General features: G+C 39.2%; 2 protein-coding genes across 2 annotated transcripts in view; one reads left to right on the top strand and one right to left on the bottom strand.

Moving 5' to 3' along the window:
- Positions 1-5357, bottom strand: part of LOC113234252 (brachyurin-like) — a 32501-nt gene extending 27144 nt beyond the window's left edge. Inside the window, exons 1-3 of the mRNA XM_026469551.1 lie at positions 5278-5357; positions 2958-3084; positions 663-848 (exon numbers count right to left, since the gene is read on the bottom strand). Of these exons, the coding sequence (XP_026325336.1) occupies positions 663-848; positions 2958-3084; positions 5278-5357 (393 nt within the window). The remainder of the gene's footprint in view (positions 1-662; positions 849-2957; positions 3085-5277) is intronic.
- A 4362-nt stretch (positions 5358-9719) lies between these two features.
- Positions 9720-12053, top strand: LOC113234251 (brachyurin-like). The gene is made up of 3 exons (XM_026469550.1): positions 9720-9747; positions 10357-10535; positions 11880-12053. Exons 1-3 carry the CDS (start codon positions 9720-9722, stop codon positions 11982-11984), a joined length of 312 nt encoding a protein of 103 aa, XP_026325335.1. The 3' UTR covers positions 11985-12053.
- Positions 12054-13959: the final 1906 nt, after the last annotated feature.

The raw sequence follows: 13959 nt of genomic DNA, 5'->3' as shown, positions 1-13959 counted from the left end.
CAAAGGTGCCGCTTATTTCTATAAGAAATTTCTTCCTGCAGACCTAAATAGGTACAATAATGGGCTTACTTCAATTTTACTTAATTCAATATTAATAACATTAAACTAGGTAAATACATACTTCATAATAAAACACCTATAAAATGGATGGAACAGTAGATAAATAATGCTCCATAACTCTTAATTTAAAAGCAACTAACGATGTACTTTCATGAACAGAAATAGAAAGCGCGTTCCAAACTCTGACCACATGAACAGTGACGGAGTGAGAATAAAAACCGGAATTGCAGCATTGAAAAGATAACTGGGACCTAACGAGGGAGCGATAGGGTTTGTCCTGACACCTGAGAAAGTTGAAACGCTCTTTCAGATAGTAGGGAGATTATTTTTTATCTTTTTAATAAATCGAGTGATGGCACAAAATATGCCAACCCGCCCAGAGCTATAAGTAACAAAGATCTCATAGATCACAAATTGAGAAATTACAGGCATAAGGGGCTTGTTAACTTATGTCTCAGGGTTAGGGGCACAGCGGGAGTGCCCTTCAGGTCTTTGTCATTTACAGCTCTGAGTGGCATGCAACTGTGGTGCACAGCCAGTATAGCCTACCACCAGGCACCTGCATGTATCACCGGAACATGATATACAAAAACCTAACTTACGCTGGAAGCGTTTACTCTAGTGCCTCCACTGAATAGAGTAAGGGACCCATAAACAACAGTGAACTGCGTAGCATGGTTCCTTCCGTCCCACCAGCACTCAGCGGCAGTGACCGCGCGGTTGTTTCTAAGCATCGTGGCTCCGCAGACCGAGGTCTCACCTGACAACAAAGTGATGACCAGTCCACCCTGGAATTATCAGTACATATTTTAATAACTAGAAAATCGATGCCTTACTTTCTTAAACTCGTATCTTATTAAGAGTGATTATTCAGGAGATAACAAAACTTTTTATTTATTTTAAATTTCTTATCAAGGGTGTTGTTAATTTGCATGCATTACTTTAAGAATACATAAAAGACAGTGTGAGAATATGAAGGAAATGTATGATTATGAAATCAGCCTGCATAATTTGTATATACAATCTAATTTTTGCATTGCAGTAACTTTGTGCTTTAAGATACGAGTTTGAGAAAGGAAGGCGGCGAAATACTACGTTAAAGTACAAAAAACGTATACGACCATAATAATAATATCGTTTATTGCAAAACATATAATATAGTAGTTGGTAAAGTATCAAAAATGTACCAGCAATGTCAATTTTAACATAAACATTATTAATAATAATATTATTACAATGAAACTAAATAAATCTAAGGAAATATATTCAGAAAGTTAAATGATTTAAATTTAAAATGGTTATCAAATTTAATTTAAAGTATTTTAAAAATAAATAGATTTATTTATTAAAAATTTCAATTTAAAAATTACTTAAATATCAATTAATTGTGAATTAATCATCAAATTATTGTAGTATTGTATATTAATAATATTTGTCAATTAAATCTTCTTAATAATTGCGTTTATTTACTCCGTGATATTATTATTACGCATTTATTTTATTAAATTACATAATTATGATATTATATTTTTATAATATAGGTGATAAAATTTTGTATAACATTATGAATAATTTTCTAAAAAAAATTTTAACCGAGTTCAAACAAAGGAGAAGGTTGTTGGTTGGAATGTTATTTTTTTGTATGTATGTTACGCGATAACTCCAGCATTTGTGAACCGATTTTGATGATTCTTTTTTTGTTGGAAAGAGGACACCTCAGTGGTACACTCCCTACCACCTATATACTCCTTTGCCACCCTTAGAGATGGAATATTTTCTTCAAATTCAAATGGGACCAATAAAATTAAATCATCCCCTGACGAATCTGGTTTCGTACACTTTCCGGTAACCGATTCCAATAAAACTTGGCAAATAGATGTAATTCCACGAACTAAGTTATTTAACTAAGTGCGCGTTTGACCTCCATCTCACTCTCCTGATGGAAAGTGACGACGAGGTCGACGGTGGAGCATGCACACCTAAAAATATCTATTCACTCTCGCCTTGAAAAGGTCCAAGATATAGTATTCAGGGAACAAGTCTGCAGGCAGGGAATTCCACTCCATAGCCATTCGCCATATAAATATGGAAGCCAAACACTTCTTACGAATTCTTGGAATATCCACAACTTAGTGGTGGAACCCTAACCTACGTTTGATCCCCCGATAATGGAAAGTGTGTAACACTGTCCGTGAACTTCTGCTGTCCTGGTATTTTTCGTCGCGTACAATGAAATTTACCATATAAGAAACAGCAGCAGTAGACCTCCTTATAAATGAGTTATTCCAGGGAAATAATGCCACCTTACCTATTTCTGCCGCCAAGCAGTAACATCGGCATTACTGTGTTCCGGTTTTGAAGGATAAGGGTGCTGGTGAAATTACAGGCACATGTCAACTTATGTCTCAGGGGGCGCGGTGGTAGTGCCCTTCAGATCTTTGCGATTTAAAGCTGAGTGGCCACTACAACTGTTACTAGATACAATAAAAAAATTTTGATCATTTTTCACAAATTCGACCAAAAAAGATTTAATGGTTCCTAAGAGAGCTTCCTCGTAACTTCTATGAATTCGGATTTAACAATACTGTCTCATTTCAAAAAAACACTTTACAACTCAATACTTACTGCCATTTGTGCGACTGTGGCGTATGCACAAGGATTTCATATAAAACTACAGCCGAGGATGGTCTGTGACGCTGATTTTCAGACCCTAGCGAGTGAGTGGCGGACGTGTGTGTCGCTAAATGAATAAATACTTGCATAATCCTTGCAATAAGTACATTATAATTATATGCTATTAAGTGTGTGTAGTGTAACTTACTTTTACTTATTGCTTTGTTTATTAAAAGACCGAAATAAAAAACGTTTGTCATGGACATTTCAATTTGATAACTCACAACAAATGTGAATTGGCCCAGGGCAGCATCGGAGCCTCCGACGATTCTGACGCCGGAGAAGTCAGTGGATTTTTCTGCTGCCTTTATGCGGGCAGCTTGTTTAATACCGATGGCTTCGTGGTAGTAACTGAAAGCCAAACATATACGTTACCGGACTACCAGGCACGGTGCCACAGGGCAGGCCTTAGAAAATTAGTAGAAGTAGAGCTTATGAAAGAGTTCTTCCAGGGAAATTATGCCACCTTACCTATTTCTGTCGCCAAGCAATAATGTGTGCATTACTGCGTTCCGGTTTTGAAGGGTAAGGCTCACCCTGTGCTGAACTTCAGAACTTCAGAACCGGTGCTGGTGATATTACAGGTACATGTGACTTGTCAACGTCTCATAGTGATGGTGACGCAGTGGCAGTGCCCCTCGGATCTTTGTGAGTTAAAGTTCTGGGTGGCATTGTAACTGTTATGGAATAGTCACTTTCCACCATGCCCACGACTTGTTTGTCTCGTCACATTGTGTAATAAACATAGTAGTTAATGTGACTGTTACGTCATAATATTATAAGCTCTCTGTGATGTGTTCAGGAACCACATGTTACGACTGGCGAAATGGCGGGAAATTAAAACTTTTCTCAAGCATGTCACACACACAACTGTAGGTTTTTTTTTTTAATTAAGGCTTTGGCAAAGCCATCAGCCTAAACATGAAGTTTTAATTATGTTTCTGTAAATATGGCCGCCACAAAGAGGATAGGCAATTTGAGGCGGCGTGCTTGGATTGACTCGGGATTCCTTAAACGAGCCGATTCGGGTATTTTAGTTCGAGATTCGTACAATTTCGCGTTTTAATCTTCGATTAAGGTACAATAGCACTATCCTATTCCACCTTAAACTAGATTTCACAAAATAATTGAAAGTCAAAATAAAAACGACACTTTTCCTGTATCCGAATCCTGTAGTTTTTATTTTTAATTCATAGACAAACTAGAATCGGCCCCAATTATCATATCGTTCGATATCAAGTAACGTGTGAAATTGTCAAAATTGTTTGCTATTGACATTTCATTTCGAATAAAACTTCATCTCGACTGATATTAGAATTAAGGTCCAATTAAATTGTTTTGTTTTTCAGAGATGTTCGAAATTTTAATGTAATAATAACATCGAATTCGATTTTATTCATTCATGTCATTTTCACAGATAAGAAATTTGTACTAATAAACCAGTTTACCTTTACGCTGGTCGTAATTTGCGGTTTTTGAACGCATTATAGAGAGTTTATGGTATGTGTGTAGATAAAAAGTTTTTCCGTCTTGGGTCCATTGGTAATTGTACCTTAACGACGCATTTATACGACACGAATTTGCTCGTGCTCATTCCAGTCGCCGAAAGGAGGCCGCGTTGCGGTATTATACTCCGCAACTTGCCAACTTATGTTTCAGAGTAATGGACGCAGCGTTAGTACCCCACGGATATTTGTCACTGCAACTGTCATGGATAGGCCTGTTGCTAGCTACCAGACGCACGACTTGTTCATCCCGTCTCTTGATATTATCGAAAAAAGAACTTTTACCTTCTATGTTGAAGGTCTTGCACCATTATCAGTTCCGCTTTCGTCTAGGAATAAAAAAAATGGCTTCTGAGCACTCCTGGCTCAGAGGCCAGATGAGTCACACTTTTGCTTTATAAGTAATAATAAGAAGCAGACCTACAGAAACAGCATCTACCTACAGAAAAAGAAACAGTAGTGACACGTTTAGCTCTTTCACGTATTCTCGATCTAAATGTTTAAATTAAATATTGTAATGATAAATGTATTCAGATGTATATTTATAAAGAACAACCCCTAGAGTTTCTTGCTCGTTCTTCTCAGGGGAATCCATTATGTCGTGACGACAGATAGTCGTGCAGTTTAAAGTGTCGTGACTTGTATATTTAAATGAAGTTGTTCACATATAGTACAATACGATTAACTATCGTTCACGACTTCTGACGTTACGATGACAGACTGTCGTGATAAGAAGAAGTGCTAAAATGACAGTCGTCTGACGATAAATAAAACTTCACGATAAAAATGTGACGACAGTCGTGCAAACGACTAGGCGGCTGCCGTTAACCGATAAATTGTCGACAGTCGTTCAACGATAAAATAAAGGTCCACGACACAGTCCAACGATAAATAAAACGTTACGAAATAGTGGGAACGCGCCCTTACGAGTGAGCAGTAGAGTTTAATCAGTATGACGATTTCAAGTGTAATTTTTGTTACCTATGAAATAAAGATTATTTTACTTTGACTATATTAGTAAGGTACAGTAAACACTCACATTGTTCTTTCTGCATGTTGGTTTTTCACGGGCAGTGTCAACGCCACACCGACCAACACCAAAACCAAGAACAGCTTCATCGTGACACTGTGTCGAATACAGACAGAGCCTAAACTATCCCTTTTTATATAAATTGTTTATCAAATAAATTATCCAAATGAGTCATTTCGATGTGCTGTTTCATCTTATCATTCCATCTTATGTGTTAGAATTCTAAAATAACAGTATAATCAATTGCAGATTAGTTGATTTGATAATGCATAATTTGAATATGGACTTTTGCGGGATGTACCGCGAACGTGACGTCTTTGCAATTTAACGTCCATAAGGTATCGTGACTCAGACGCATTTGCAAGTGGACGGTATTCAGCATAACGACGCCTTACTTTCCCAATCTCGTATCATATAAAGAGCGATTATTCATGAGATAACAAAACTTTTTATTTATTTTAAATTTCTTATCAAGGATCTTAATTTGGATGCATTACTTTAAGAATAGGCAAAAGCCAGCGTGTGAATAGGAAGGAAATATGATGTGAAATTAGGCTGCAAATTTGTATATACAATCCTATTTTGCATTTCAGTAACTTTGTGCTTTAGGAGTTTGTGAAAATAAGACGACGATTTGTGTTACTCGCAAAAAAATCGTGAAATGATTTATGAATGTAGTCTTGTGTCTTAAAGCATACTTTCCCAAGTGGTCCCTACACAGTGGGCGCTGAAGAGTCCTAGAGGTCTCGGTAGGGGCCTCGGAAGCAAAACGGGGGCGTTGATGCTGTCCAGGGGGTGCTACAGGATTTGAATTAAGTATATAAACTACACTGCATATATACACTTTTTTTTCCTTGTAATTTTTTGTGTAAGTAAGTAAGTAAGTAATTTATTTATTTGTACATAAAAAAAAATACAGTTCAGTTACCGATAACAGGAACAGGAACATATTACACTTTATGGAATACGTATGTTTAAGACATGTACTTTTAAACTTTATCTAAACCGGTTACACTGGCTCCTACACTAGGCAAAGCCTGTCTCGTAGGTAACCAATTCTGGAAAGAATGTAAAGTCTGTTCCAATCCACTCCGAACAAACAGCAAACAAGAGTGTTTGATCACTCAATATATCGAACAAGCAACACATTCACGTATATTTCGAAGACATCGACTTGATACCTCACCATTGTCTCCAACAACATTCATCCGAACAGCATCGCAAAATTGTATGTATTATTATTATGTTAAGTTTAATTTCCAAATTCAAAAGTAATTTTTCTTAAAGTTTTTCTCAAGTGACTTTGATCATTTTTTTCCACTGAAGTTACTGACGAAATGCCAGCAGTTTCGAAAGTTACTCTAGAAGAGCTAAGTTGATTCCCGGTGATGCTATATTGGAACAATATTATGGATAATCTCAGTACAGAGTACTAAAAAACCGACGGGGCCGGGCACTGGTCTGGGACGCCACATGTGCCGACACACTTGCCCCATCCCATCTCCAGCACACCAGGAAGAGGACTGGCTCCGCAGCTGAGCTGGCGGAAATAGAAAGAATAAAAGCAATAAGTACAGGATCTCGGCTCCGACTACCTATTTACAGCCTTTGGAGATGAACCCCCTGGCCCGTGGAGCCCCAGTGCCCTTCATCTATACAAAATTTTATCGAAAAAATTAATAGACTGTCTGGGAAACCCAAGGGCCGGCTACATTGCCCAACGCATTAGCATAGCAATACAAAGGGGCAACGCTGCCAGCATCTTGGGCACCTTGCCGCGGGGACCCAATTTTATTCATATAATTTAAAAATCCTAGTTTTACATTCTAGTATTTAAGCTTTTATTGTTTTTTTTTACCTTACCTGCTTTTATATTACCTTAATTAAACACTAATTAGATATCAGCAAAAACCGACCTCAAAAGTTCGTGGAATTATATCTATTTGCCAAGTTTTATTGAAATCGGTCACCGCAAAAGTTCACAAACCCGGATTCATCCCCTACTTTGCCACCCTTAGAGGCGGATATTTTCTTCAAATTCAAACGAACCCACTACTAAAAACACAATCATCAAAATCATCAGATTCATCAAAAAAAGACTTACAGTCGATTGTGAACCTCCTCCTTTTTTTGAAGTAGGTTGAAAATTGAATACGCTTGCTGGCCTCATTGCCTCACTCTGACCTTAAAATGTTCGAAAATATACTAATGTAACATAACAACATAGCAAACATTTTTATTACGAAACAATTTGTTACTTTGCGTTGTCGCTAGATGGCGCGTGTTGCTGATCTTTGTTTTGTTTCTTTTTATCGACTTTTTTGTCTGTGAGAAATCTATTTTGTCTTCGCTCAGCCAGGTACCGTTCATTTGAGAACCAATTGTTTTAAACAAAGTATTTAGGTAGGTCCATTATTATTAGCTCAGGTGCTCCTAAGCTGGAAGTTCCTAAAAACGTCCCTGTTGTTGACGTCCGCTGAGTTCACCCCATCTAACTCTTGTCTTGTACACCTCAATCGGTATCGGTATTTTGGGGAAGAGCCCCACTCAGGGGGTCAAAGAGTCGTAGACTCGAGAGTCGCGTCTTGCCGACCACTGTCCTGTCTTATTTTTTAAACGTCAAATTCAAATTCAAATTCAAATTCAAAATAATCTTTATTTCATAGGTAAGCATTATTACACTTGAAATCGTCACAATGGTTAAACTCTACCGCTCATTCGTAAGGCAGATTCCCCTGAGAAGAATGAGCAAGAAACTCTAGGGGTTGCTCTTTGTAAATAACATTTACAATATTTTTTTTTTATTTGAAACATCAGAGATCGAGACTACCTTCATGAGCTAAACGGGTTACTACCACGGATTTTTGTCATCCAAGTACGCAGAAGTTGTATAATAACCTTTAGTATAAAGTTTTTGTTTCACTATAGTTTTAAATCTCGTGAAAGGCAAATTTTGTATATCAACCGGAATCTTGTTATAGAAGCGTATACATTGCCCCTTAAATGATTGTTTGACTTTGTGAAGACGACTATCAAGAAAAGCTAGTTTATTTCTATTCCTCGTATTAATATTATGTCTGTCACTATTTTTCATAAATAAATTACTATTCCTTTTCATAAATGTACTGTGAGGCTAGTGTAAGAATATTAATTTCCTTAAACTTATCTCTCAAAGATACTTTGGGGCCCAGATTGTAAATTGCCCTAACTGTACGTTTCTGCAGGACAAAGATTCTGTTGATATCGGCGGCATTACCCCAAAGCAAAATTCTGCATTTATTGTAATAAAGATAATATCTCTACCAACAGGGGCTGTTCTATTCCGTAGTGTGGGAAAAACAGCTAAACATCTAATTACAAAACAAACGGAATCACATTTCATCATTAGATATTAAATACGTAATTTTTAAATTTTCGTGTATTATAGCAAAGCTCAATTTAAACTGGTCGATTTGAAGTGAAACAATTGTCGAAGTCCGTCAATTGTTTCGAATTCGGGCTGGCCAATCGGAGCGCAGTTGTCGCCGTAATGATTTGTCAGAATTGTTTTGAAACAAATTAAATGACATTTCGTTTCTATTTTTGGTTATATACTCGACGGCCCCTTCTAATGAATAGCATAACAGACATGCAGCCATTTTTATGATCAAATAACAAATAATAACAAAAATTTACAGAGGACTTCGATAACTCACGACCACAAAATTTAGGCTTTTACATTTGACAGTTAAAATTGAGGCTGTGGGCGAAGCGGTAGGCGAAGTCGAGGCTGTATTTCGTTAGAGAACACTAAACTCTATACAAAACTGTCAAAGTCCAGCGTCTAAATTAGTTTCATTCGCCGCCGATCTCGACGCTGAGCGTTAGTGTCGCTTAGAGTAACTTAGCGAATACCGATTTGGTAATTCAGCGCTGACACCTTAGAAAATAACAGAACGGTTGGTCATATTTTTACCCCACTACTATTACCATCGTTATAACATGAAAATACCCGCAATAAATGTAATGACGCAACATTCAATTATTCATTTATTACAATTCCCATAAAACAGTGGGAACTTTCTACACTCGAAGTTGTTGACGAGTATGTCTACCTCGGACAAACCGTCCAATTAGGCAGAATCCGACTTGGGCAGCTTTCGGAAAGTTCCGGGACGTCTTCTCGCCCGCAATACCGCAGTCCTTGAAGATAAAAGTCTTCGAGCAGTGCGTGTTGCCAGCGATGACCTACGGCTAGACGTGGCCCCTTACTATGGACCTCGTAAAAAAACATGATCTACGTGATCGAATCCTCATTTCAAAGAACGAAAGTCACCGACTTAGCTCAAAGGATTAGCAAGTTGAACTGACAGTGGGCAGGGCACACAGCTCGTAGAACTGACGGCCGTTAAGGCAGAAAGGTTCTCGAATGGAGATCACGAACCGGAGGGCGTGAGACGGCCCCCTACTAGATGGACATGAGCCTGGTAAGAGTGGCGAGTAACCGATGGATTCACGTCGCGTCCGATCGACTAGTCTGGAAATCTTTGGGGGAGGCCTATGATCAGCAGTGGACGTCTTTCGGCTGATATGATGATGGTGATGAATTTTTCTATTCTATTTTCTATTGTTGTATCTCATTTTCATTTGTTCTAAAGCGCCGAGCCGCTTCTTTTTTGACGCTCAGCCGAAGAAACTCTCTGATGTAATATAACCTCCACTGGGTTCGCGGTGTAAATAATAATATATTAATAATGTACACACTCATAGCCCCGCACTTGGGAAACCCTGCGCCACGAGTGGACACACACATAGAACACCACAAATTAGACCCAAACTCACAAGAGATATAAATTTAGGCCATGCAAATATTACACCCGGGCCGGGAATCGTACACTCTGCGTGGGAGACCAGCATGGTAACCGTTTGGCCACAGAGGCAGTTAGCAAATTAATTTACATTAATTTATACTAACATATACTTCCGCAAAGTAACGTCTCTTAATCTATTAAATCTGACAATTTTCTATAGCACATTACGCCGTATTGTTAATTACGCATTGTACTTTTTACCAAAAGTTTTAACTACATTTTTTTATCAATACTTTAGTCGGAATCATCACGCAAGACCAGCAGCTTCATCACGTTTATCTCCAGGTGATATCCAACGAAGAATGTGCGGAAACATTCAGCTTTCTTCCGGCTTCTAACATCTGTACTTCTGGGTATGGAGGCCGCTCTGTGTGCGGCGGAGATTCTGGTGGTCCTTTGACAGTCGACCGACGACTGGTAAGCTTTTCAGTCTACTTTTCTTTTTCATTGAAACATTTGCAATATGTGGAACAAACATACTCATAGTTCGCACGCTAGTCTTCTCCATATTTTTGTATGGCGCGAAAGCCTAGACGCTTAAAGCTGCTGGCGGGCAAAGAATTGACGCTTTTGAGATGTGGTGCGTTGCCTATTAAGGATTCCCTTGATTGCACATCGTACGAACGTATCCGTGCTTGAGGAATTGCAGTTGCAAAATCACAAATGCTTATCCTCCGTCTGTTTGCTCCTTCCGATTGTTACGAGCAGTATTGAGAGCAAATGGCCTAAAGGTCGAAGTTCGAAACGATGTTGTGACCAGGTAGCTAAAAGTCTGGCAGTACCAGTGAGCGTCGCATTACACCTGGCCAAAGACAGAGTGCAATGAGGAGGATTGGTTGACGTTGTACTTCCACAAAGTCATGATCCTCAGCGAGGGATCGAAGGAGGAGGAGGAGGGATTAAAAGGGATTCCACCCGGGATTGCGTGGGCATTGCATCATTACAATGCTATGATTTCAACGCTCCGAGTGTTAAACGAGCGATGTCGCATTGCAATACCGCTTACTTAGGAAGTTATCACACTTGTTTTCACAAAATCGCCTTAAGGTGGTCAGAAAAAGTTCTTACGACGCAGATCGACTAGAGTTGATAACGAATATGCTTCCTGCGAATTTCCAATCGCGGCCGTATGCAGCCGACGACGGCTGATCGGCGGCGTCGACTCCCGAAAGGCCATGACAACGCCCGAATGATAGCATCAACGCCCGAATGGCTGCGTAATAACCCGAATGGGACTTTAGATTACTGACGTCAGAGGAGAGGCTCCTGTGATACTTCGGATTTAGGATGATAATCGCGTTTACGCACTGCCGGTTCGTATTCATTCCGAAATCTAGAAACTCAGATCCACTTTGCATGTCGCTTGTGACTTAGTCCGACTCGTATCCGAGATAATACAAATATCGCTTGTACACCTTGAGTTATTATTTTTTTTAAATTTGACAAAATAGCCTCAAGATCAATATATTTTGGCACTAAACGTACGGGGTCGAGGGTTGAAAATGTAGAAGGCATGGGTAGTAGCATTTGTTTTTCTTTGCCTCCTGTCCCCTTATCCGATGCTTACGTATTCCGTCGTTACACGCTACCACGTTTCAACGCACCATGTTGCATGTAGTTCTAATTTAGGTATATCTAGTACAACGGAACGTTGCCGCACTGGAGTCGCAACGCATCGTGTGGCATCGCTCTGAAGGAATGCTGTCTCTTTGGCCTTTTGGCTTTGTGGTACCTATAATTTTATTTTTTATTCCTCCCTAGGTCGGTATCGTGTCCTTCGGCTACGCCGTCGAGTGCGAACAAGGTTACCCTGAAGCCTATGCCAGAGTGACCAGCTATAGCTCCTGGATCGCGGCCCAGTTTTGAATCGGTCAACACCGGAGAAGTCCAATTTGTAGTAAATTATTGAATTAGATTATTAAATATACAGCATTTGTCATTAATTTGTTTGTTATTTTATTCAGTTGCAGTGGCACCCAGAGCTTTAAATCGTAAAGATCTGAGGGGCACTGCCACTGCGCCTGTCACCCTGAGACATAAGTTGACAAGTCCCATGTGCCTGTAATTTCACCAGCACCCTTTCCCTTCTACAACCGGAACGCAGTAGTACTCACATTACTATAGACATGGGTATAGGTAATATGCTGATTCGTAGATTTGCGAGGTGTACATCAATAATGTAATAAGAAAGCGACAACCTCCTTGATGCAGCGGGAGCACGCCAGCACCAGCAGCCTTAGTAACAGTTGAGTTCCTCGTGAAGAGTTCGCCAAGGAAAGTATTCCCGCCACCTTGTCCATTTCTGCCATGGTTTTGAAGGGCAACGGTACTGATGAAACATGAGACTTGTGAACTTATATTTCAGGATGACAGGCGCAGTGGCGCATCTTTGCGATTTAAAGCTCTGAGTGGCACTGCAACTGCTAACGACAGGTGTGTCGCTTACCATCGCTTGGTGTAATAAAAAAAAAATAGGCACAGGGAACCATTTTGCTACACTCTTTTCAAAATGTTTAAAGAATTTTCTCAAACAATAGGAAGTGTTTGCATTACTTTCAAAAAACGAATACGGAAAGTTTGTTATTTACGAACCGTGTGACTTCTTTCCCTCCGCTTGCAAAGTAAGTATAAAAATCCATTGCTGTCCACTTTTCTAAACTTTTCAATCTACCTACTAATAATAACTACTAATAAAGAACTACGTAAACAGGCAAAAGAAAGACTCATAAAGCCAACTGCCTACTATTACTAATTGCGAGAATTAAAAATACCAACCCATACCGCTTACTTAAAGAAAATCGCAATAACACGTAGAAGCAAGAGGAAACGATCGTGTTTTGGTATTGTTTTGTCTTTTCGTCTTTTTTTTGTATTTTGCCTCGCTGGCGCTCGTTCTTGTATCTCTTACTCATCCAGCAATCCCTTACTACCCGGCCTCTGCAAAGCGGAAATGTGAGCATTCCTACGCTCCGGTTTTGAAGGGTAAGGGTGCTGGTGAAATTACAGGCGCATGGGACTTGTCAACTTGTGTCTAAGGGTGACGGGCGCAGTGGCAGTACTCCTTAGACACTGCAGTTGTTATGGGCAAGCGTGTCCCGTTACTTGATATAAAAAACAGTGGTTTCGTGTTGTGCCCCGAAGATATCGTCTCTCTGGTACTCCTAGTACCGGAGCATAGAAGGAACCAAATTACTAGTAGGTACTAAAGGTTAATTAGGTTCTTTCTACGATTAAAGATATCCTTAATCTTGTCCAGGATCCTGACCTGATGCAAAGCCGTGATGTGGACGAGAAATTGTGAACACTAGTTTACTGACTCATAGATGTAAATCAATCTGATTTTTGAGTAATAGCTCGGGGAATAACAATCATGACATGAAGACATTACAAAAAAGATCTTTAATATAATATATCTCGAACATGCATGTCTTTCTGTTTGTAAATATAAAGAGTGAAATTGATAAACGAGACAAAAATTAAAATATGTCACCGTTAGTGATTGAACGAATGAATGCACGAATGAATGATAGAAGCAGCAGATCTCCTTGTGAAATAGTTCATCCAGGGAAGTACTAACACCTAATCTATTTCTGCCGCCAAACAGTAATGTTAGCATTACTATGTTCCGGTTTGGAATGGCAAGGGTGCTGGTGAAATTACAGGCACATGGGACTTGTCAACTTATGTATCAATATGGCGGGCGCAGCGACAGTACTCTTCAGATCTTTACCATTTAATTTCGCTCTGAGTATCATTGCAACAGTTATGGACAGGCCCGTCGTTAAGCCGCTGGGCAATTCTCAACTTTTAAGATAAATGTAAATTTAATAACTACAGGGCT

Source organism: Hyposmocoma kahamanoa, unplaced genomic scaffold (genome assembly GCF_003589595.1).
Source record: "Hyposmocoma kahamanoa isolate Upper Pololo Valley unplaced genomic scaffold, ASM358959v1 82, whole genome shotgun sequence".
NCBI lineage: Eukaryota > Metazoa > Arthropoda > Insecta > Lepidoptera > Cosmopterigidae > Hyposmocoma > Hyposmocoma kahamanoa.
Note: the sequence above shows the minus strand (reverse complement) of the source record. Positions and strands in the feature narration are given on the sequence as shown.